Below are 26,309 nucleotides of genomic sequence, written 5' to 3'. Positions count from 1 at the left end.
TGAAGTTCAAGTGGTGACAAATTATGTGCCAAAGCAGCATCACAAGACAACGTTAGTTTCCAGTTTTTAGAACCACAGCTTCCTTCGTTGTGAGATAAGCAACGAAACCAACAATGACAACGTTGCAGACAGCTGCAGCTAGCCACAAAAAATTCTGATTCCACAAACTATTCTGTATCAGTTGGTACTTCCCAAATTATTAAGCCTGATTTGTAAGTATGATAATCTGAAATAATATTAAGAAATTTAATAATCAACTTTATATAAACAGTACAAAAATAAATGAGAATAATTCAGACAAGGGAAAAACTCTTAGTTTTTTTTCTGTTTTCATCTTCCATTTGCATCAACCTTGCATTTGCTTATCCAGTTACAGCTAACTAGCTGAGGCTTTTTCTGGTAGCATATGTATGTTTCTGTTTTACTAATTTGGAGCATAATAAATTTAAAAGATAAAACCCTCATAAAATTTATTAGCTTTGATTCTATACATGGACTGCTGCCCAGTTACACACTAATATTTTCATGATCCACATGTTACCTCCAGCTCTGGTTTTCCTAGTTGCCTTAGAAGACTATGTTGAAACCATTTCATAAAAGAAAAGTGAAAACAGCATGTGCATGGTAGCTTCATTTACATGATCTAATACAATATCTTAATATGGTAATGGTAAGTACTAATGCAATATAAATAGTTAAGGAGTAAAAGTGCAGACTCATCAAAAAATAATTTTTATCAGTTTCAGGGACTCTGATCATCACACAAGTACTACAGTTCTAAGATACAGACTTTGTGCCACAGTATGTTCAATATTTGACTTATCTGCAACAATCTTTAATGAGTCAACACTGCTAGAGATTTCCAGAACTAAGATTCCTTTGCATATTTCTCAAAAACTATGACAATGTCACAAGTAATATTTTCATGCTGATGCGACACCACATAATACAGAAGTTATAAAGCACATTATAAATGGGTCAAAATGTAGATAACATGACAATGCATTACCTGGGATGACAACTGGAGCAGCTCGACTTCCACAGTGACGCCCAGAATCTACCATCCTGCTACTCTTGTGGCGATGGCGATGTGCAACAGCACTTGATAAATTTCCCTCGCTAACACTACGTAAGTGCAGTCCGTGGTACCCACTACGACGTTTATCTGGACTAGGACTACTTCCAAGTATTCCATGATGGTGGTGGTGGTGTGAATGAGAGTGATTGTGTTGCTGAAATGTTCCACTTGACAACTCTGGAAATTGTAAAAGACTTTGCAAAGTGTATGGTATTCCAAGAATAATTCAGATGGTTCCGAAGGGTGCCACACATTGTAAACAGAATATTAGAATCTGTAATTATTGAACACAAACTGAAATTAATGGTTCACTTAACACACAAAAATGTATGCTAATCCACAGAGAGCAATATTAAAGGTAATCAATTTTTGAAAACCAGCTCCTTGTATTATTTACTCTCGTTAAGGGGGGATGTAACAGAAAACACAAACATTAATTTAAAAAATCATTACAGCCACATTTTTGAATGTACAAATCTAAAATTTTGCATGTGTAAAGCAAAAGAGCTGTGTTTTAATGGGAAAATATAATAAAATATGCAGGATTAACATTTTGCCAGAAATTTGAATTTTTATTTTTTGATTCTCCTTTTTATAAAAAGCCGTAACTCAAATTCATGCAATTAATCTGAAAATTTTATTGTAGTGTCGTGAGAAGGTTACAAGACCACTGAACTACAGTTATTAATTTATGGTAAAAATTGTTATCATTAACAGAGTTTTTGATTTTGCACATCCAAAATTAACTTTTTTCTCTACACACAATCATCTAAAAATCAGAATGTAATTGCAGGATCTCTTATTTTTTAGTTCCAGGGAGACAGCAACACGTGAACAGTTCCTGAAACTTTCATAGCATTAGTGCATATGCCTTTTGAGAAAAAGCTTCTAATACTGTAAAAAATGTAAAACAGAGAAAATGAGGTTCAAAGATTTTCTTCTCATACTTCTAGATGTAATAAGCTTACCTTAATTTTAAAATCTCCATACTGATACTCCTTATCCTCCAGGTTTCTCTTCTCTCCTCTTTGAATCTGCCTGGTCTGTATTCGCAGGTAAGACACTGATCTGTTAGCTTTCTTGACTCTGCTCTCGTCAATGGTGTAAAATGCTTTTGTTGTAAACACACCAGGATCTATACCAATTCTCTTCAGTACTTCAATTCTGCCATTATTTCTTCTCTTTCAGCAAGTGACAAAGGCTACCACGAAGCCTCTTTTGGATATGGCCAACACATTCCAACTTTTCTATTGTTGTATTGCACAGAATGTTCTTCTCGAGCATCTACTCCAAATTAAATTAATGAGACTTTCATTTGCATTTTGTGTCTTTCTGTGAAGACACTTCCTCCAGAAATCAGGATTTGCAAGAAACCTGAATGTGGGCTTAATTGCATTCATAACAGGTTCTGGTAATGAGTGTTTATGTTAATACGTCTCATTCCTGTTGTCAAACTTACACCAATGGTCTTTCGGATACAGTCTGTGCACTGATGTTTGGTCAGTGGATAGTTTGTGGAAAAAAACTGCCCACACAGCATGCCTCATTGTCTCTAAATTATGTATGTTTTTCCTTATAGCTCTCCTGTAAAATACCTGAAGGGAACTCATTTCTTTCAGAGTAAGCCTGCTTTTTTCTCCTAGTGGTTTTCCATCCTCAAATACTTCACCTTTCTTCTCTTTCAGCAAGTGACAAAGGCTACCACAAAGCCTCTTTTGGATGTGGCCAACACATTCCAACTTTTCTATTGTTGTATTGCACAGAATGTTCTTCTTGAGCATCTACTCCAAATTAAATTAATGAGGCTTTCATTTGCATTTTGTGTCTTTCTGTGAAGACACTTCCTCCAGAAATCAGGGTTTGCAAGAAACCTGAATGTGGGCTTAATTGCATTCATAACAGGTTCTGGTAATGAGTGTTTATGTTAATACGTCTCATTCCTGTTGTCAAACTTACACCAATGGTCTTTTGGATACAGTCTGTGCACTGATGTTTGGTCAGTGGATAGTTTGTGGAAAAAAACTGCCCACACAGCATGCCTCATTGTCTCTAAATTATGTATGTTTTTCCTTATAGCTCTCCTGTAAAATAACTGAAGAGAACTCATTTCTTTCAGAGTAAGCCTGCTTTTTTCTTCTAGTGGTTTTCCATCCTCAAATACTTCACCTTTCTTCTCTTTCAGCAAGTGACAAAGGCTACCACAAAGCCTCTTTTGGATGTGGCCAACACATTCCAACTTTTCTATTGTCGTATTGCACGAATTTTTTTCTGTGACAGCTTTGATCGAAGAGAAGTCCAAATCACCGAGACATTTAGTATATCCAACACCATACTGGTTCTCAGATATGGAGAACATCCTCACAACTGCAGCAGCCTCCATTCCCCCTACTTGAACCACTATAATTTTAAGAGCATGTTATTGCATGCTTTTCTTGTCACAGTTTCTCACCGTCTTCATTGTTTGACATTTTCATTGTTGCACACTGGTGCCAATATTTAGACATAATTTCTACATCTAAAACTTAACCTGAGTCAATACCAATGACAGATGCAACTCCATACAGAGATGTGTGATCCCTTTTCATCCAGGTCCCATCTACAGACACACACAGGTCAATAACATTTGTAGGAGATTCACTGCCAAGAATATCTACCTCAGGATCTACTTCTTTTCGGTTTATTTCCACCAATTCCTCCACTGCTTTCTTCATAGAAACTTTGGCAGTATCGCATACAGCATCAGACATTCCTTTATTTATTCTTTCAAACCTTGGACAAGGTGGAGGCATGTTCAGAAAACCACACAATAAATTACTTCCTTCCCTGTCCTGTCCAAGGCATCTCAGAGCATATGATAACCTAAAATTGCTTTCATACATACCAGTGTTACTTTTTTTTGGAGGAGGAAAATTTAAATTCATAGCCACGTGAATTACAAATTAATTTAAAATCACAATCTATTCCCACTCTTCTTTCTTCAACAACAATCATGCATTCCATATTTTTACAGCTAACACATGAACATGAAAACTTTATAGCCTGGCAGAGAAGTTCTAAATAAGTCTGAATGCAGTGGAATCCATATATCAACATCATTCACGCATCTGTACAATTTTCTTGTCCCAAGTTTCGATGCTGAAGCTGAGAGCTTACGCTCTTCATTTCGAGCTGCTTCCTCTTTTTTGTCAGTAAACTGATTTCCATGAAAGCTCCATTTCCTGAACACAGTTTTCCCACCACCCATTATGCATAAATCTTGACTTCCACGTAAAGGTTTGCAACCTTCCACCTACTAATATGTGTTAGTATTGTCAAAACATAAATAAACCACATGCAAGAAAGTTTTCAGGCAAAGATATAGATGTCAGCCAAAAATATCAAAAGAAAATAGCCTTCACACTGACAAAAATTCTGCTGAAGCAAGCAGTTTCCCAAATGTCGGAAAAGGTGGGAGTGGTCACCAGTGCAGAGTTAATTGGTTTAACAATTTAAAGGCATTTCTAAAGCTGCTATCATGACAAAATTCACACGCAACATGTTTTTGAAAAATCAATTTTTTGGACCAAATTCCATTACATCCCCACTTTTTCTGAAACTAAATTAATATCAAATTAAAGTATAATAAACTGCAGCAAATCAGACAGATTACAAGTCATGTTAACACTGCTGTAGCCTTTGATATTTGAGATCTACAAAGCCAAAGCCAAATTCATTTAGGTCAGGTTTTATATACTTTGGTTTAAAACAGATATTGAAAAAACCACACCAAGGCTGGCTGATATGACTGCGTGTGCATGTGCATGTGCACGTGTGTGTTTTCTACGTTAGAAGAAGGCCTTTTGGTTGAAAGTTCACGTTTAGCAGTCTTTCTACTGTGCCAGTCTGTGGCGCTACATCTCCTCTATATGACGAATAGCAATCTATATCCTTTTTATAATCTTCTCGTTATTCCACCATGGATTTTCGATAGTTTTATTATTATCAACATCATTCACTTAACAGCAAAGACCACTTTAATGACTCAAACAGCATAAATAATTCTAGTACTAACCAGAAGCTGTTGTGTTGAAGCTGGCGGGACCATCACTAGAGCTTTGGTCATGACACGGTGTACTGGATGCTGCTAGTGGTGGAATAGAACTTGCTCGCATTGATCCTTGGCCGGATGAATACGAAACACTGTTGCGAGCTGGCTGAGACGCTGGATGTGTTGGGTGACCCTGGTTCTGGTTATTCTCACATACACTCTGCTGTCTGTTTCCGCGCCGTTTCTTGGCTTTTTGCTCTGTTAGGCGATCAAGTGGCAAATCTGTGAGGTCCAAGCCATAGACATGGCGTGCCAAAACACGTGTCAGTGTTTCCAATGTTTTCTGCTCACAGAAACAAAGATAATAATGTTTTTAATAGACTTTCCAGCCATTTTTTTTACATTCTTGTAAATTACTAATTTAATCAAACACTATCCCACAATAAGAAAATGTACACTTTTTTTAGTATCTATGATGATAAATTTCAATACAATAAGGCATCCAATGACTTTTGCAGTTCATTTCTAAATATATCCCTCTTGGCAATGCCATTACAAATACCTTTAAAAAGAAGCAATTTCAAAGCAACAGACTGTGAGTTCCGTTTGCACACACACACCCATGCGCGTGTGCTTTTGTGTGTGTGTGTGTGTGTGTGTGTGTGTGTGTGTGTGTGTGTGTGTGAATATGAATGTCATTAACACTGCTGTTATTTTAGACACATTTTCTTTAATCCTAGTTTTTTTTAAAAGGTTTTGCAAGACTGATCAACAAAATAAGTGAGAAGACTAATTTCAATGAGCCCTATTAAATCAATTGTTCAATGCAAGGAATATGATTGTAACTGAATGAATGTTGTATTATGAAAGAAATGTCAAGCAATGCTCTGCTGAGAAAGTACTGTAAACAGTGGTTTGTCTACATAAGTCACAAACTACAATTTGGCATGGGTAGTTGGTGATTTTGCATCCCTGTAGGATCCTTGTCATGAGCATGGAGACAAAGATGCAAGATTAATGACAGAACGTTTCATGATTTACTTCCGAGTCACAGTGTGAGTACAAGATTTTTGGAACATTACTACACTTAAATTATTCAGGTATACACATATTTGTCTTCCATGAACAGATTTGAAAGGACACACAGTGGTGTTTTGTATCTACCAACTTAAACAACAGAGTAAGTTGGAGAATGTAAATGTAACACACGGCCACCAGAGCTGGTGAGGCACGCACAATCACAATGATGTGTACGAGTTTATTGGGAGGGTCTGACAGGACAGCAGAAGGCGAGACTGCTGGGTAGGGGGTGTTAGTCCACTCGACTAATATAAATTAGGGGAAAAAAATTCATGTACTCGCAAAGTTTTGTTCACTAGTAGGAGAGTGTAATGAAAGATAAATTAAAAATCCTGAGACGTTGGAGGCATTCGAAGATCACATTTTTCTTGATTATCTCAAAAATTGTGGCTTCCAGCAAAAATGTTTCCCAGTACAAAATTAAATTACATTTCCTACAAAAAAGATTCTATTATTAAAACAGTGTTTTCATGTTATAAAACTAAAGCTTACTGTTAAATGAAGTGGGTGAGGAAAATATTAAATGCACCTACCACATCTAAGTATAGTAGAGCCATATTAATAGATAAATTGTGTTCTGGGGGTGTGACAGGGTGGAGGGTAGAAGTGTGAAGGAACGTTGATCACTGGATTGTGGTCACACATTTCTCTCCTTCACAAGTGCAAACTAAAGAGCAAGCAGGTGATTCCACAGTCTATTTACCCCAAAAACTTACAAGAAACAACTAAAGGGAGTTTCATAAAGCCAGTATACCAGCCCTCTGCAGCAGGTCTTATGTCTCACTGGCAACAGAGCGAGCAGACATGCCCAAGGAGGTGTTAATTTTCACATAGTGTGTTAAAACTACACTAAACACATATCAGTTGCAAAGTGGAATTATAATACTAATGCAAGATTAGCTTATTAACAGGTTCTATGTAAATCTCTGCACAATGTTCTATGCTGCTAGAGGGGAAATTGATTCTTAGTCATCTTGTAAGGCAGCTGTAGCACTCTTCTGGTAAAGTCAACTTCCCCTATCATGAGCTTTCAGTTCACGGACATACCATACTTCTTCAGCATTTACTGCTTTTCTTTTAAGTGAGTCGAAAAAAAGCACTGAGCTTGTGTTTATATAGAGGAGCTATTTGCAGCTTATTATGTGAATATTTATTTGCAGCTGCTAAAGTGAGCTATAATATAAAAAATTTCCATAGCTGGAACTGACAACTGTCTACCACATGAAGAGCCTTTCCTAAATGACGGGACTGATCCACTATGATACACAAAACACGTCAGAACACTGTTGCACAAGCAACGAAAAAAGCATGCCAAATTCAGAAGAATGCAAAATCCCCAAGGTAGCTAAGTTTCACAGAAGCTCGAAATTTAGTGCGGACGTCAATGCGAGATGCTTTTAATAGTCTCCACATTGAAATATTGTCTCAAAATATGGTAGAAAATCCAAAGACATTCTGGTCATATGTAAAGTACACCAGTGGCAAAAAACAGTCAATACTGTCACTGCGCGATAGCGATGGAAATGTTACTGATGATGGTGCCACTAAAGCAGAGTTACTAAATACAGTTTTCCGTAATTCCTTCATGAAAGAAGACGAAGTAGATATTCCAGAATTCAAAACCAGAACAGCTGTTAGCATGAGTGACGTAAAAGTACATATCTTAGGTGTTGCGAAACAACTAAAATCACTTAAGAAAGGCAAGTCTTCCGGCCAAGATGATAACCAATCAGGATCCTTTCAGAGTATGCAGACACAATAGCGCCTTTCTTAGCAATCGTACACAACCGCTCACTTGACGAAAGGTCTGTTCCTATAGACTGGAAAGTAGCACAGGTCACACCAATATTCAAGAAAGGAAATAGGAGTAACCCATTGAATTACAGACCCATATAAATGACCTCAATTTGCAGTAGGATTTTGGAGCATACACTGTACTCTAAAATTATGAATCACCTTGATGAACATGACTTATTGATACATAACCAACACAGATTCAGAAAATATTGTTCTTGTGCAACACAGCTAGCTCATTATTCCCATGAAGTAATGAGTGCTGTCGACAAAGGATCTCAGATTGATTCCATATTCCTAGATTTCCAGAAGGGTTTTGATACCGTTCCACACAAGCGACTATTAATCAAATTGCATGCATTTGGTGTATCGTCTCAGTTGTGTGACTGGATTCGTGATTTTCTCTCAGAGAGGTCACAGTTTGTAGTGACAGATGGTAAATCATCGAGCACAGAACAGAAGTGATATCTGGCGTTCCGCATGGTAGTGTCATAGGCCCTCTGCTGTTCCTGATTTATATAAATGATCTAGGTGATAATCTGAGCAGCCCCCTTAGATTGTTTGCAGATGACACTGTAATTTATCGTCTAGTAAAATCATCAGGTCATCAATTACAATTACAAAATGATCTAGAGAGAATTTTTTTATGGTGCGAAAACTGGCAACTAGCATTAAACAGAGAAAAATGCGAGGTCATCCACATGGGTACTAAAAGAAATCCGATAAATTTTGGGTATATGATAAATTGCACTAATCTAAGGGCTGTCAATTCAACCAGATACCTAGAAATTACAATTACGAGCAACTTAAATTGGAAAGACCACATTGATAATATTGTGAGGAAGGCAAAACAAAGACTGCGCTTTGTTGGCAGGACACTTAGAAGATGCGACAAACCTACTAAAGAGACAGCCTACATTACACCTGTCAGTTCTCTGCTGGAATACTGCTGCACGGTATGGGATCCTTTACAGGTAGGATTGACGGAGGACATCGAAAAAGTGCAAAGAAGGGCAGCTTGTTTCATGTTATAGCACAATAGGGGTGAGGGTATCACTGATACGATATGCGATTGGGGTGGCAGTCACTGAAACAAAAGGCGGTTTTCTTTGCGGCGAGATCTATTTACGAAATTTCAATCAGCACCTTTCCCTTCTGAATCTGAAAATATTTTGTTGACACCCACCTACGTAGGGAGAAATGATCATCATAATAAAATAACAGAAATCAGAGCTCAGAAGGAAAGATTTAGGTGTTCCTCTTTCCCACGCGCCATTTGAGAGTGGAATGGTAGCGTAGTAGTATGAAAATGGTTCGATGAATCCTCTGCCAGGCACTGCAGCGTGAATTGCAGAGTAACCACACAGATGTAAATGAATGTAACATGCTGGAAAAATGTATACAACAATGTTGATTTCATTGTATCCACTATCAGCAGTTGGAATACTTTTCACAGTGTGGGGGGCACCAAATTCATCACCCCAGTCTCAGCTCACCCAACATCTGAAGTGGCCTAGAGGTTTAAATTAGCTCCCTCTGTGACAGAAGTAGGTCACATAGGTGCTAAAGAATTTCAGAATTTCAACACAAGTCAAGCAATGCATACAGCAGATTACTTTTCTAGGTTTGAACACAATCACTGATCAGTACTATTCCATCAGACATATTTACACCTACATTGCAAGGTGAACTGTGGAAGTGTGGTGAGTGGCTCAACTAAGTGCAGCCCACTCTACAAGTGCCAGCAATTCCTGAATTCAAGGGATTTATGCAGTGTACCAATAACACAATTAATGGTGAGAGAAGTGCAGTAACTTTCTGGTCATTCGTTAATTCACCGCCAAATGACTACAACATAGTTACACAGCTTTATAAATGCTGTCAGTAACAGTTGGCAACAATCCAATCCCTTTCCCATCAACACAACGAAGATCACTGACAACATCAAACTTACAAATTAAGTACTTCTCATTCACTGTTTATAAAGACATATTTTACATTAAAATCTCACTTAACAACTACAAATAAATGTTCACTTAATACACTGAAAGTCACTCTACTATATAAACCCATGCACCTGAGCTCACAGACCTACAAGGGAGAGACATTGATGACCACAATCAGGTGACCTGCCTTCCCTCTTGTGTCTGCTCCCCATCCCACTTCCCACTCCCGCAGTTCTACTACTTGTTCTTAACCCACTTTGTTTAACAATAAACATTAATTTTGTACAATTCAAACACAATTTTTAATAATCTGCAATTTCTGCATACCCTGCAATGCAGAAACTATTAGTTCCACAGAAAAAATGAATAGGATCTTTTCTGTAGGAAATTTAATGAAGTTTAATTTTGTTCTGGGAAACTTTTTTTGGTAGAAGCCACTGTTTTCAAGATATTCGAGATAAACATAAAAAAGTGATCTCCAAATGCCCTGCATCCTACGTCCACACCCCAACAGTCAAGGATTTTCAGTATATCGTTCACCCCCTCCCCCATCATCATTGTAAAAAGATTTGCAACTACACAAATTCTTTCCTCCTGTCAACCATTTTTGGTCTCCATTGACTGAGATAGGTGAGTATAGTGGGTTAACGAAGATTGAGTCCAGGAGGATTATGAGAACAAAGAATGTGTTACAAGAGTAACTGCCATCTACTTGGTTCAGAAAAGCTGCTGCTGTGGCATAGGATGCAGATGTCATGGGCTGTGAAGCAGCTACTGAAGTCTAGCACGTTTTTCTCATCAGTGTTCTCCACTACTAGATAGTCAACTTTGCTCTTTGCCAGTTTGGTGGTCACTATTCATTCTGGTGACAGCTGGTTGATGATAACGCCTACATAAAATGCTGTGCAGAAACTGCAGTAGAGATTGTATATGAGATGGCTGCTTTTACAGCTGGCTCTGCCTCTTATGGGATAGAACAAAACCACCCAACACATCTTACTCTAGTGCTGTCACAGGCTTATCCTACACCATCAGAGCCAGGGCCACCTGTGAAAGCAACCATCTCATATACCAGCTCTGCTGCAATTTCTGCACACCATTTTTTATGGGCATGACCACTAACCAGCTGCTCATGAGATGGAATGCCCACTGCTGAACTGTGGGCAAGGATAGAGTTGACAACCCAGTGGCAGAATAGCTCTTGAGCACAAAATGCTCAACTTTGATGGCTGCTTCACGATCCATGCCATATGGATCCTCATAATCCGTGCCATCTGGATCCTTCCCCACCCCCAACAACTTTTCTTAATTATGCAGATGGGACTTATCCTTGTAATCCTGTAATCCTCATGGCCTCAGCCTCCCCTGAATCCACTGCATACACATCCTCTACCCAATAGTCTCCCTTTCCTCTGCACTGTCAGATCTCCCAACCAATTCCTTCATCATCATCATCATCATCGTCATCATGTGCTGCATATATTCACCGGCTTCCTATCCCGAGCATCTGATGTCCTCCATCCCACACACTTGATGTCTCCCTTTGAACCATTAACTACCCTTCCCCAACTCATGTGTGTTATTCTGAAGCTAAGTGAAATCATAGTGGCTGGATATTGTCCATTAACAAACATCGGCTAGCCTAAATAGCCTAAAAATGAGTTCTTTACTTACTGCCCATTCACGAATGAGTTCTTCCCAGTGTGTAAGGGATGACAAAACTGCTAAGAACTGGTCCCACAAATCAGCAGAGATAACCACATTTAAATTAGCTTTTATCCATGTCACTATAAGTGTCTGTAAATAAAAACTGCATTTCAGAAGTTGTAACATGACAAACTTATATTTTAGAGCAATGCCGAAAGTTTTTTTTATTCACAATTCAACTATGAAATTTATCCATAACAAACAACTTCGAAATTACAATATTAATTCAAAGATGTTCAACAAGAACTAAATATGACTATTTCAGAATAAAATCAATTTTTATAATACAATGTAACAAAGACACAGATTAGATACTAAACTACAAGAACTACTTGATGTAATATTAAGTTCTCTGTCAGTAAGCTTTGAAAAATGTCTCCAAACATACATTAGGTTTGATCACAGCTGAAAAACTGAACATTAGAGAGCTGCTTCTATATGCTGCATTTTTGTAAAATTTAGTATACTTCCCTTATAAATACAACTACTATAGTTGCAAAATGAAATTTCACATCAAAATGTTGATGTAGAAGAAGCTGATTAAACTGTCATACTCAAATGAAATTTGAGTTTCTGTCACTAAAATGTTCTAATCTAAAATGGAGCACTTAACATGGAAACAAATAATTTACTCGACAATATGGATATAAGAGTACCACAACAAGAGGAAACTAACTATAAATAATTCTATGCGATAAAGCCACCCATCAAGTATCTGTCTGGACTAATAGTCACCTCCAAATTGGTGCCAAGGGTCAACAAAACCGCTTAGTGCTGGAGCTTATTGCTCAGCATAATGTGACTGAATTTAGCTGCTGGTTCACAACCTGTCTTTCAGAACTATTCTGATGTGTTGGAAGATGGAGGGAGGGGGTCAAGGCTAAGGTGTGGGAGGAGAGGGGGGGGGGGGGTAAAGGGAGGTGAGTTGGATGGAACAGAGGGCTGTGTACGAAGGAGAGGGGTACTTTTTATTCAACCGCTTTATGCACAGTTCAGATCTTGGTTGGTTCCTTGAATAATTCAAACATTTTCAACTTGATTTATTCTGAAGTAAGTTGTGACTTATGTCAATGAGCATTAACCATCTATTTGTAAAATCAAAAAGCTTTCAGAGATTTCACTTATGCCCACAGAAACACTTTAACATAACAACTCAATATAAAGACATCAACACACAATGTGAAACTGAAATATGAAATACTTTTTAAATGTAACCATAAATATGAAACACTTCAAAGAGATAGTCATCAGACATTATACTATATTTTCAGAAAAGGATTTAACTGTTGGACACCTCGGCCAGAACTGTGTATATCTAAAAACAGTTCTGAAGCTATGTCCTAGTATTTTTTGGTAGCTTCCAAACCTTATGCATACACTAACCAACATAGGGCCCCCGAAGCTACCAAAATCAAAACTGAATGTTAAATTGTATACTCGCCAATTATACAGTGGATCAGTAACACATTTACCCTTATCCACTCATGACTATAGAGGCATAATGTTACACATGTCGGAAGTATGAAACAAATGCTTAACTAAAAAGATACATCTCACTGAAAAAAAGTTACAAACAATGGAATACATATGTACATTACATACTAATTATTTTGAAATCTTAAACGTATATTAAAAACTTAATTTAAACTTTGTTGAAGACATCTTGAAAGAAATAAGTTTCCTGCATTGACTATTTTTCCATTTTCATTTTATTTTTTGTTGTGTACTTCAATGTTACAGCTGTGTAGCCATTTTCAAACAAAAACCCATTAACTACCAATTTTTTGGGTTAAAGTCACAGAATTTCAAGGGCAATCCATGGCTGACTGGACTTGAAAGGTGTAGCCAAGACATTCAGTTCAGTACAAACAGTAACACACAGTGCAGCCATCTACCACTGTGTGAGAGCACAGTTCAGTGCTACAGCTCTCAAACCCACCTACCAAGGATTGCCCATGAAATTCTATGACTGTAACCCAAAACATGGGCTTTAGCTGGAAAAGGTCTACACAACCATGTCATCAAAGCACACAAAACAAAAATAAAATGGAAATGAACAGCCAATGCAGACAATTTATTTCTTTCAAGAAGTTTATCACAGCTGTGTACATTGTTGCAATTAAACTGCTAAAGACAGATTAGGTAAGTACAATATACCATAAGATGTTAAAATCAAGTTCAGGGTAGTTACAATGATGAAGTTCACAAACAATCACTTATAATAATACAAAAACTGAGATATGTCAATGAAGCAAACACACCACACAATTCAATGTCTGTGGGGATACTGTGTCAGATGTAATGAAAATTTTAACAGGTTCTGCCACATGTAGGATTGCGTACTGCAAACTATGGTATGGAAAAAAAAAAAAATGTCCAGTTATTGGCAACTTCCTGCATGGCATTCCATTCTGACTGACTGTCTGAAGCTTTGGTATATCCATTGTTTCCAGATATTCCACAGGTAACACACACAGTATTAAATACCTTTTTGAAGGACACTTGTGATAAAGCCTGTACATCTGGTTCATTTTACAATATAGTGTAATCTACAATCAGAAACATTTGTAGAAAATTTACACTTGCCACTAAAGTCAGTGTGCACACAACAAAAACTGCTACACTTATCTTGTTATGTTTATTTAGTGGAGATATAGTGTTAACAGCAACGAAATAGCAACTGAGGAAAATGATTGGTAATACAGTATTAACAATAAATGAAACTTAGCAAATGGAACATTATGCAAGATCTAGGAAAAATGATTCCAAAACCAGCCACTTGTGTGGTACACTACGTCTCTCTCTCTCTCTCTCTCTCTCTCTCTCTCTCTCTCTCTCTCTCTCTCTCTCTCTCTCTCACACACACACACACACACACAAACACACACACACACACACACACACACATATGCGCGCGCGCGGCACATTCTAAAAAAAGAGGGTGGGGGAGGGGGGCAGTTTTCTCCCCATTCACTCTGATGCATCTATTTATACAAAATGAAAATGATTAATAAAAATAAAAATATTTGTCTTGTCTTTCATTCAGTTAGTTAGTAAAGAAATTATGACAAGCTGAGAACCAGGTAATATTTGCATTTCATTTAAGTAAAGTGGTGATAAATTGAAATCTCGCTGTATATTACCAAATAATGCCTTTTCATAATCACCTGGAAAATTGCTGGGGCTAGCTTTCCTCCAAGGGTCTCTTCCTTGTGTTTTGGGGGTGTTTTGCTTAAAATGAGTGATGTGATTTGCAGGAGAACCACCAGTAACTGTTCCCTGAAATGCAGCAAATAAAAACCATACAACACAGTTTTGCAAAGTAAAACGAACACAAAAATAAGAAATGATATTACACAATTACAATTTTTTTCCATATTTTATGCAGTACAATATAGTGCAAACTGGTTTTGTGTTAACTCTAAAATTATATGCTTCCCTTTCAACTGCTGAATAAGAATAATGATGATGATGATTATGATTATGATTTTTAAAGAGGGTAAAGCAGTCTGTAATCAACCCCTCCTTACACAGTAAATAAAGCTAAAACGGTAGTATAAAAAAAGAAACCATAATGGCCTACTCCAGGCCCACTGATCTTGTTGCTGTGGCTAAAATCTGAGTATGTTACTTAAGCGACTCAGTTTAAAGGAAGGCTGACCATGCTACATTAACATCAATGCACGGTATATTTAGAAGGTTTCAGTAGTGTTGATGCTGTGAGAAATTTGAGACATGTAAGACAAAAGAGGCACAGCAACTAACTTACCAAGTACGAGCTTCCATACGGGTGTGCATCACCATGTACCGGTATATATTGAGGACACGCTTACATGTATCCACTTGTTCCTCCAAAAGGAGTGGATAATCAGGACTCAGCTCCAACGTAAACACATTTGCTGCATGTGTAATGAATAACTGTAGCAAATTCTGCAAAAACAATAAGCCGTTCATATATCACCATCTTACAAGCTGGTTAAATAATTATGCATAAAAATCAAAATACCACTCTTTATAGAAAGCTTAACATCTAACTTAAATGCAGAACTCAAGTAACATCAATGGAAGAAAAGCAATGCTTTCCTGGCATATGATAAAGCAAATAATGACAGAATAGTTTCTTTAAACTGTAAACCTATTAATTACAAAGCACGTTTATAAAAATGGAAGCATACCTGTAAACCAGCCCGTACCAACAAATTCTCCTTGTGAATGGCTCCAAGGTATGAATCATTCCTTAGGCGAGTCACTCTGTATGATTCAGGACTTTCTGTGCTCTGTAGAAGAAGTTAAGAATATGTATCGTTTACGAACAATAGCATTTTTAAGTAGAAACCAGAAACAAACAAGCTAAAACTGTATAAGTTTTGCCCTTGGATTACAGTACCTCTAAGGAACTAAATTCATTGGATGGTGGTCCACTGTTTTTTACATGGCTCTCAAGTGGCTCCAGCATAAAACAAGGGAGTTCTGGGACCTGCAAAGCAGAAGAAATCCTTTTAACAAAATTAAAAGTGATTTTTTTACTTGATAAACACAGCCACTATCATAATGTTTTGTTACAGACTGCAGAACTTTATTGCTCTTTTCACACTGAAGTTTAGAAGATAAAGTTACCAAACCATAACAATTCTTAACAGATCTTTGTAGTTGCTGAACTTTTCCCACAGTAAAACAATAGCAAATGACAACATATGTTGGCAAACTATTCTTATCCTCCTCAAAAGGATGAAAGTACTGGCTGGAAACTTAATTGATAAATTGTTTTTACGCCTCCAACACAATTTTATTTTCATATCTTTGTTCACAACTTAAATAAATGTCAAATATGAACAGTGGTCCAAATTTATATATAGACATAATTCTTCATAAGGTAAATGAAAAATCCAATGTTCCACAGCAGACCTACATGGCAGCTTGCACCAATGGAGTCATATATACTTACAAAGTATGCAATGAAACATTTGTTAAGTAAATACGAAAGTATTGTTAAATAACATCTCCACTGAAATTTAGGAAACAAACTATCACAAATGTAATATGTATATTTGCTGTACTCTGAAATAGCATAGAATTGATTTATAACACACACAGGACCTTGAATAAATAAATAAAAATATTAAAAACAACACTTCATGATATTCTGCAAAAGTATATTTATCTGATCACAAACCAGCTTTCATATGACAAGAAAAATAATCAATTATTGATAATATAATGTAAATGTATCTAAAAAGAAAGACAATGAGACTTACCCAACAAAAGCGCTGGCAGGTCGATAGACACACAAACAAACACAAACATACACACAAAATTCAAGCTATCGCAACCAATGGTTGCCTCATCAGGAAAGAGGGAAGGAGAGGGAAAGACGAAAGGATTTGGGTTTTAAGGGAGAGGGTAAGGAGTCATTCCAATCCCGGGAGCAGAAAGACTTACCTTAGGGTAAGGTAAGTCTTTCCCCCTAAGGTAAGTCTTTCCGCTCCCGGGACTGGAATGACTCCTTACCCTCTCCCTTAAAACCCAAATCCTTTCGTCTTTCCCTCTCCTTCCCTCTTTCCTGATGAGGCAACCGTTGGTTGCGATAGCTTGAATTTTGTGTGTATGTTTGTGTGTCTATCGACCTGCCAGCGCTTTTGTTGGGTAAGTCTCATCATCTTTCTTTTTAGATATATTTTTCCCACATGGAATGTTTCCCTCTATTATATTCATATAATGTAAATGGATTGATAAGAAAATCTACTCATCAAGCGGCAGCAGGGGAAATCACACACAAAAGGATTCAACGTTTACAAGTTTTGAGCCAGTGGCTCCTTCTTCTGGCTAAAGAGTTGAAGTGGAAGGAATAGGGGTGAAAGAAAATGACTGGAGAGGTTTAGGGAAAGGTGTACACTTCAGGAAAGTCACCCAGAACCCCAGGTCAGGGGAGACTTACCAGACCGGATGAGAAGGGAAGACAGACTGTTGGGGACTGCGCTGAACGAGATTTGAAAACCTGGGAGCTCCAAGGTGGAAGACAGGGTAATATGCAAGACCTTGAAGCTCTCAGGTTTTCAAATCTTGTCCGGTGCAGTCCCCAACAATCAGTCTTTCCTTCTCATCCCGTTCTGCGAGTCTACCCTGACCCAGGGTTCTGGGTGACTTTCCTGAACTGTACCCCTCCCTCTAAACCTCTCCAGTCCTATTCCTTCACCCCTCTTCCTTTCCCAACTCTTCTGTCAGAAGAACTTCGAAAGACTGTAAATGCTAAATCCTTCAGAGTGTGTGTGTGTGTGTGTGTGTGTGTGTGTGTGTGTGTGTGTGTGTGTGTGTGTGTGTGTTCCCCTGCCACCACTTCGTGAGTAGGTTTTCTATTTATCCAAACCAGTTTTCAGTTTCACAGGCCATCTTCATATGACAACTGAGTGTCAAACACAGATAAACATGATGTCTGATGTACACAGAAATTATTTGTACAGGAGATACACAGGATATGTAGGAAAACACACTCATTTTTGTATCTTCTGTACAAATAACACTTGTGTACATCATACATCAGGGGAATCTATTTCTGCAATATTCAGTTGTCACCTGAAGATGGTCTGGTACGCTGAAAGTGACCAAAGAAATATAATTTTCCAGATCATGAACAGTTTTTGTTTTTAACATTATCATCATGTTCTGCCAAGCACCAAGAGAAAATTCGGTTAATGTTAAATAAATAAAAATAAGAAATACTCATATTCAGCTGACCCATGGATTTTGTACATCATACTGTTGTGTAACACATATTAGTGAAATACCTGCAAATTTAGATTTTAGTAACTGGTGTTGACAGTATTCTGGAACAAATTCAAGTTATGTTCAACAAGCTTATGATATGGTCTTCTATGCCAGTCCTTCGAAATGCTTCAAGCGCCAGCAATTCAAGCACACCACAGTAGTACGTACACGTACATGTATGTCAATTTACATACATGTGGAATTGTTGTAAAGCTGTGTGCTAAAGATATGAAACCTTTTGATGCTGCATCTGGTGAGGTTTTCAAAGAACTTGGCCAAGAATTAATTCATCTAGGTGCAACAATACCATGAAAAGGAAAGTTGCTACTCACCATGCTGAGTCGCAGATAGGCACAACAAAAAGACTGTCACAAATAAAGGTTTTGGGCAGTAAGGCCTTCGTCAGCAATAGATGACACACACACACACACACACACACACACACACACACACACACACACACACACACACACACAAATGCAACTCCCACACACGACTGCAGTCTCAGGCAACTGAAACCACACTGCAAGCAGCAGCACCAGTGCCTGACGGGAGTGGTGACTGGGTGGGGGGTAAGGAGGAGGCTGAGGTGGGGAGGGGGAGGGATAGTATTGTAGGGGCGGCGGACGATGAAGTACTGCATTTTAGAGGAGGGCAGGGCCCACTGCTGGGGGAGGGGGGAAATAGCGGAAAAGGAGAGAAGTAAAAAGACAGGATGTGATGGTGAAATGATCGCTGCGTAGTGCTGGAATGGGAACAGGAAAGGGGCTGGATGGGCGAGGACAGTGACTAACGAGGGTTGAAGCCAGGTGGGTTACGGGAATGTATATGTAGGATAGTGGGCGGTGGGAACTTGGGAAGTGGTGGGAGACTGGAAAGGTAAGGCACGGGAGATTTGTTTTTGTACAAGGTTGGGAGGATAATTATAGTCTGTGAAGGCTTCAGTGGGACCCCTGGTATATTTTCAAAGTGACCACTCATCACTGGCTAGGCTGTATGGAAGGGACTTCTCAGTATGGAACGAGTGGCAGCTGTCAAAGTGGAGGTATTGCTGGTGGTTAGTAGGTCTTACACGGACGAGGTACTGATATAGCCATATTTGAGGTGGAGGTCAACATCTAGGAAGGTGACTTATTGAGTTGAGTAGCAACAGGTGAAGCAAATGGAGGAGAAGTTGTTGAGGTTCTGGAGGAATGTGGATAGGGTGTCCTCAGCCCCAATCCATTTTGCAAAGATGTCATCAATGAATCTGAACCATGTGAGGGGTTTAGGATTCTGGGTTTTTAGGAAGGATTCCTCTTGATGGCCCATGAATAGGTCGGCATAGGATGGTGCCATGCAGGCACCCGCAGCCGTAACCCGGATCTTTTTGTAGGCAATGCCTTCAAAGGAGAAGTAATTGTGGGTGAGGATCCAGTTGGTCATGGCGACTAGAATGGAGGTTGTTGGTTTGGAATCTGTCAGGCGTCAGGAAAGGTAATGTTCAATAGCGGGAAGACCATGGGCATTAGGAATATTAGTGTAAAGGGAGATGGCATCAATAGTGACGAGCAGGGCACAGTGTGGTAAAGGGACAGGAACTGTGGAGACTCGGTGGAGGAAATGACTGGTATCTTTTATATAGGAGGGTAGGTTCTGGGCAGTAGGTTGAAGGTGTTGGTCTATGACAGCAGAGATTCTCTCAGTGGTGGCGCAACAACCGGCCACAATGGATTGTCATGGGTGGTTGGGTTTATGAGCTTTAGGAAGCATGTAGAAGATAGAAGGTAGGAGTGCAGGAAGTGGTAGGGGTGAGCAGAGAGGTGGGCTCCAGGGAGAGGTTCTGGGACAGGCCTAAGGATTTGAGCAGTGAGTGGAGATCCTGCAGGATTTCTAGAATGGGGTCACTGTGACAAGATTTGTAGGTGGAAGTATCTGACAGCTGGTGGAGTCCTCCTGCCAGGTGATCCTTGCAGTTCAAAACAACAGTGGTGGAGTCTCTGTCCACAGGTCGGGATCAGTTTTTAGATGGTGGACTGAGGTTCCTTCTGCGGATGTAAGGTTAGTTTGCATGTTGAGGGATTTGAGGAATGATGGTGACGCAAGGTTCGAGGTTAAGAAATTCTGGAAAGTTACAAGGGGGTGATTTGGGGGCAGTGAGGGTATATCACAGTTGGATGGAGGAGTGAACTGAGTTACGCAGGGTCTTTGGTTGAGTCTGATTAGTAGTGTTGGTGGCAAAAAAGTGATTCCACTGTAGGAACCAAGAGAGGGAGAGAAGGTCTTTAACCAAGTCCTGCATAATTGAATTTGGGAGTGGGGCAAAAGGCGAGGCCTTTGGAAAGGACTTATATTTCTGTGGAGCTAAGGCTTCTGGAGGAAAGGTTTATGACTGTTATGGGTCTGTTGAGGTTCTGGATTCGGTGTGCTGGTGGGGGTGAGTTTTGGAGGGTGGGGTAAGTGTAGTAGGCCTGTGGGACAGTGTTTTTCAGCTAAGAGGTGGCACAGAAGAGGTTTGGAGGTTGTTGTACTGGTGGAGGGCAGTGGTACTCCAAGGCTCCCTGCTGCCGTTGGATAAGCAGCTGCAGCACCAAGTCGTATACTCATAGCTCACTCATTTGTTACATAGTTTAATTCTTAATTTCTTTGCGTGTTTTTGGTACTTGCATTGTTTAATTCATAAATTTCGGGCGTATTATAGTATTTGAGAATTGTAGCATCACGTTTTAGTACCTGAATAGTGTAAAATCACGTAGTCTCCTTCCGCCGCTGAGCAGTGTGTCAGCAGTGCGCAAGTAGCAGCATTATTGCATTTACTAGGCAATCTTGTATTTTAATAACCATTTAAATTTTGTGTCAATTTGTTTGCGCTCTCTGTAGATCAGTTCAGACGTTCTTTGCACAACAGTTTTTAGCATGGATAGGGACTGCAACTGCTGTGTTCGGATGCAGGCTGAGTTGGCATCCCTTCGCTCCCAGCTTCAGGCAGTGTTGGCTTCGGTCACACTGCTTGAGGCTGTTGCCAATGGGCATCACTGTGGGGGTCCGGATGGGGGTTTGTCGGGGACGGCCAGCTCGTCCCACGCATCCCCCGATCGAACTACGACTGTGGTTGCCCGGGATACTGCCCGCATTGAGGCTGATCCCTCACCTGTGGTAGAGTGGGAGGTCGTCTCGAGGTGTGGCAGGGGGCGAAAGACATTCCGGAGGGCTGAACGGAAGGCCTCTCCAGTTTGTCTGACGAACCAGTTTCAGGCTCTGTCTCAGGCTGATACTGATCTTCGGCCTGACATGGCTGCTTGTCCTGTTCCAGAGGTTGCCCCTCAGTCTGCAAGATCCGGGCGGTCGCAGAGGGTGGGCTTACTGGTAGTTGGGAGCTCCAACGTCAGGCGCGTAATGGGGCCCCTTAGGGATATGGCAGCAAGAGAGGGGAAGAAAACCAATGTGCACTCAGTGTGCATACCGGGGGGAGTCATTCCAGATGTGGAAAGGGTCCTTCCGGATGCCATGAAGGGTACAGGGTGCATCCATCTGCAGGTGGTCGCTCATGTTGGCACCAATGATGTGTGTCGCTATGGATCGGAGGAAATCCTCTCTGGCTTCCGGCGGCTATCTGATTTGGTGAAGACTGCCAGTCTCGCTAGCGGGATGAAAGCAGAGCTCACCATCTGCAGCATCGTCGACAGGACTGACTGCAGACCTCTGGTACAGAGCCGAGTGGAGGGTCTGAATCAGAAGCTGAGACGGTTCTGCGACCATGTGGGCTGCAGATTCCTCGACTTGCGCCATAGGGTGGTGGGGTTTCGGGTTCCGCTAGATAGGTCAGGAGTCCACTACACGCAACAAGCGGCTACACCAACGGGTGCGGGGCAAAGTCAGGACATGCGGGGATCAAGCAGCAATCGGTATTGTAATTGTAAACTGTCGAAGCTGCGTTGGTAAAGTACCGGAACTTCAAACACTGATAGAAAGCACCAAAGCTGAAATCGTTATAGATACAGAAAGCTGGCTGAAGCCAGAGATAAATTCTGCCGAAATTTTTACAAAGGTACAGACGGTGTTTAGAAAGGATAGATTGCATGCAACCGGTGGTGGAGTGTTGGTCGCTGTTAGTAGTAGTTTATCCTGTAGTGAAGTAGAAGTGGATAGTTCCTGTGAATTATTATGGGTGGAGGTTACACTCAACAACCGAGCTAGGTTAATAATTGGCTCCTTTTACCGACCTCCCGACTCAGCAGCATTAGTGGCAGAACAACTGAGAGAAAATTTGGAATACATCTCACATAAATTCTCTAAGCATGTTATAGTCTTAGGTGGAGATTTCAATTTACCAGATATAGACTGGGACACTCAGATGTTTAGGACGGGTGGTAGGGACAGATCATCGAGTGACATTATACTGAGTGCACTATCCAAAAATTACCTCGAGCAATTAAACAGAGAACCGACTCGTGGAGATAACATCTTGGACCTACTGATAACAAACAGACCCGAACTTTTCGACTCTGTATGTGCAGAACAGGGAATCAGTGATCATAAGGCCGTTGCAGCATCCCTGAATATGGAAGTTAATAGGAATATAAAAAAGGGAGGAAGGTTTATCTGTTTAGCAAGAGTAATAGAAGGCAGATTTCAGACTACCTAACAGATCAAAACGGAAATTTCTGTTCCGACACTGACAATGTTGAGTGTTTATGGAAAAAGTTCAAGGCAATCGTAAAATGCGTTTTAGACAGGTACGTGCCGAGTAAAACTGTGAGGGATGGGAAAAACCCACCGTGGTACAACAACAAAGTTAGGAAACTACTGCGAAAGCAAAGAGAGCTTCACTCCAAGTTTAAACGCAGCCAAAACCTCTCAGACAAACAGAAGCTAAACGATGTCAAAGTTAGCGTAAGGAGGGCTATGGGTGAAGCGTTCAGTGAATTAGCAAGAAAAGTTCTATGTACCGTCTTGACAGAAAATCCTAGGAATTTCTGGTCTTACGTTAAATCAGTAAGTGGCTCGAAACAGCATATCCAGACACTCCGGGATGATGAAGGCATTGAAACAGAGGATGACACGCGTAAAGCTGAAATACTAAACACCTTTTTCCAAAGTTGTTTCACAGAGGAAGACCGCACTGCAGTTCCTTCTCTAAATCCTCGCACAAACGAAAAAATGGCTGACATCAAAATAAATGTCCAAGGAATAGAAAAGCAACTGGAATCACTCAACAGAGGAAAGTCCACTGAACCTGACGGGATACCAATTCGATTCTACACAGAGTACACGAAAGAACTTGCCCCCCTTCTAACAGCCGTGTACCGCAAGTCTCTAGAGGAACGGAAAGTTCCAAATGATTGGAAAAGAGCACAGGTAGTCCCAGTCTTCAAGAAGGGTTGTCGAGCAGATGCGCAAAACTATAGACCTATATCTCTGACGTCGATCTGTTGTAGAATTTTAGAACATGTTTTTTGCTCGAGTATCATGTCGTTTTTGGAAACCCAGAATCTACTATGTAGGAATCAACATGGATTCCGGGAACAGCGATCGTGTGAGACCCAACTCGCTTTTATTTGTTCATGAGACCCAGAAAATATTAGATACAGGCTCCCAGGTAGATGCTACTTTTCTTGACTTCCGGAAGGCATTCGATACAGTTCCGCACTGTCGCCTGATAAACAAAGTAAGAGCCTACGGAATATCAGACCAGCTGTGTGACTGGATTGAAGAGTTTTTAGCAAACAGAACACAGCATGTTGTTATCAATGGAGAGACGTCTACAGACGTTAAAGTAACCTCTGGCATGCCACAGGGGAGTGTTATGGGACCATTGCTTTTCACAATATATATAAATGACCTAGCAGATAGTGTCGGAAGTGCCATGCGGCTTTTCGCGGATGATGCTGTAGTATACAGAGAAGTTGCAGCATTAGAAAATTGTAGCGAAATGCAGGAAGATCTGCAGCGGATAGGCACTTGGTGCAGGGAGTGGCAACTGACCCTTAACATAGACAAATGTAATGTATTGCGAATACATAGAAAGAAGGATCCTTTATTGTATGATTATATGATAGCGGAACAAACACTGGTAGCAGTTACTTCTGTAAAATATCTGGGAGTATGCGTGCAGGACGATTTGAAGTGGAATGATCATATAAAATTAATTGTTGGTAAGGCAGGTACCAGGTTGAGATTCATTGGGAGAGTCCTTAGAAAATGTAGTCCATCAACAAAGGAGGTGGCTTACAAAACACTCGTTCGACCTATACTTGAGTATTGCTCATCAGTGTGGGATCCGTACCAGATCGGGTTGACAGAGGAGATAGAGAAAATCCAAAGAAGACCGGCGCGTTTCGTCACAGGGTTATTTGGTAACCATGATAGCGTTACGGAGATGTTTAGCAAACTCAAGTGGCAGACTCTGCAAGAGAGGCACTCTGCATCGCGGTGTAGCTTGCTCGCCAGGTTTCGAGAGGGTACGTTTCTGGATGAGGTATCAAATATATTGCTTCCCCCTACTTATATCTCCCGAGCAGATCACGAATGTAAAATTAGAGAGATTAGAGCGCACACGGAGGCTTTCAGACAGTCGTTCTTCCCGCGAACCATACGCGACTGGAACAGGAAAGGGAGGTAATGACAGTGGCACGTGAAGTGCCCTCCGCCACACACCGTTTGGTGGCTTGCGGAGTATAAATGTAGATGTAGATGTAGACGTAGATGTAGATGGGTCTAGAGCAGGGCGAACAACTTTCTGAGGTGGTGGTGTGTGTGTTGTTCAAGTTCCTGCAGGGCAAGAGTTTCAATGTGTGTTATGGGTTCCAGGAATTTGGGATTGATTAGCAGGAGAATTTTGCAAATGGGGAGAAAGTACTGCAAGGAAATTTGGGCTTGGTTGATATGGTTTTCCAGGGCAATGTTGGTGAGGGCTAAGAATTTGCGGAATCTGAACAAGTGGAGGTCAAATTTGGAAGGAGGGGTGGCAGCCAGAGATTGGTAATTTGATGGTAAGGCCATTTAGGGGGATTCCATGTGCCAAGAAACAATGCAGTAACAGCATGTGGGACTGGGATCTGGCTAGGGATAAGGAAACTTTTCTGTATTGACACAGATGGAAGGAGCAAGGATCCATGGTGGTGGAAAAAATGCGAGAAATTACATAAATAATGAAGAATTGTGACCAAAAAAAGTTCGCGAGATACACTCAAATATGTGTGAAAATTTATGAAAAGGGTGAAATGGATGCAAAAGAGGGGGACAATATGAAAACTGACATAGTCAATGATAGCGAAAGGTGAAAACACTAAACTTGGTGTGAAGTCACAAGGATCAAAGTAAAGAATAAATAGTATAAATATATATTACTGTGGGAGAAGGTCTGAGTGTGGATAAATGTGAAGAAGGGGGACAGGAGATGTGGCCAGATGAGGTGGAATTAGTGGTTGCGAACTGGAATAGAACGGAGAGTTAAGGGTCGGGAGGGATTCATAGGAGGAGATACAAGATCGTGTGGCACCAGAAAGGTGTGGGAAATAAGACACGAGAATACAGGAGAGCGACACAGGGAGAGTGATCAATTTGAAAGTATAGGATTAATTATATCGGTGGGAGTAATGTGGGATATTGGATGCTGCATCAACAATCAGTATCATATTGTAGCCATGTGTTGTGCTTGCCAAGACGGCTGATACAGTGTGGCTCATCAGTAGAGTGTGCAGTGTGATTTGTAAGGTGACAAGAGAAACAGAAGAAAGTAGAGAAAGGACGGACATTGAGTATAGTGATGCATAAGAAAATACAACAAAGGAAAACAGAACTGGGTTCGGATCGAAGAAAAGTCATCAGGCAAAAATCAAACGATGAAAAATCCAGGATGGAATGTAACACTATTATGAAAAGGAAAAAATGCTACTCACCATATAGCAGAGATGCTGAGTCGCAGATAGGCACA

At 40.1% G+C, this 26,309-nt stretch overlaps 1 protein-coding gene across 1 annotated transcript in view; it reads right to left on the bottom strand.

Moving 5' to 3' along the window:
- LOC126164502 (probable Rho GTPase-activating protein CG5521) overlaps positions 1-26,309 on the bottom strand; it is a 289,412-nt gene that overhangs the window by 184,976 nt on the left and 78,127 nt on the right. Inside the window, exons 11-17 of the mRNA XM_049920250.1 lie at positions 16,020-16,109; positions 15,808-15,909; positions 15,402-15,562; positions 14,800-14,911; positions 11,600-11,722; positions 5,130-5,448; positions 1,010-1,255 (exon numbers count right to left, since the gene is read on the bottom strand). Coding sequence (XP_049776207.1) covers positions 1,010-1,255; positions 5,130-5,448; positions 11,600-11,722; positions 14,800-14,911; positions 15,402-15,562; positions 15,808-15,909; positions 16,020-16,109 — 1,153 coding nt within the window. The remainder of the gene's footprint in view (positions 1-1,009; positions 1,256-5,129; positions 5,449-11,599; positions 11,723-14,799; positions 14,912-15,401; positions 15,563-15,807; positions 15,910-16,019; positions 16,110-26,309) is intronic.

The sequence above is a fragment of the Schistocerca cancellata genome, chromosome 1 (genome assembly GCF_023864275.1).
Source record: "Schistocerca cancellata isolate TAMUIC-IGC-003103 chromosome 1, iqSchCanc2.1, whole genome shotgun sequence".
Lineage (NCBI taxonomy): Eukaryota > Metazoa > Arthropoda > Insecta > Orthoptera > Acrididae > Schistocerca > Schistocerca cancellata.
The sequence above is the reverse complement of the archived record's forward strand: the minus strand, read 5'-3'. Positions and strand labels throughout refer to the sequence as shown.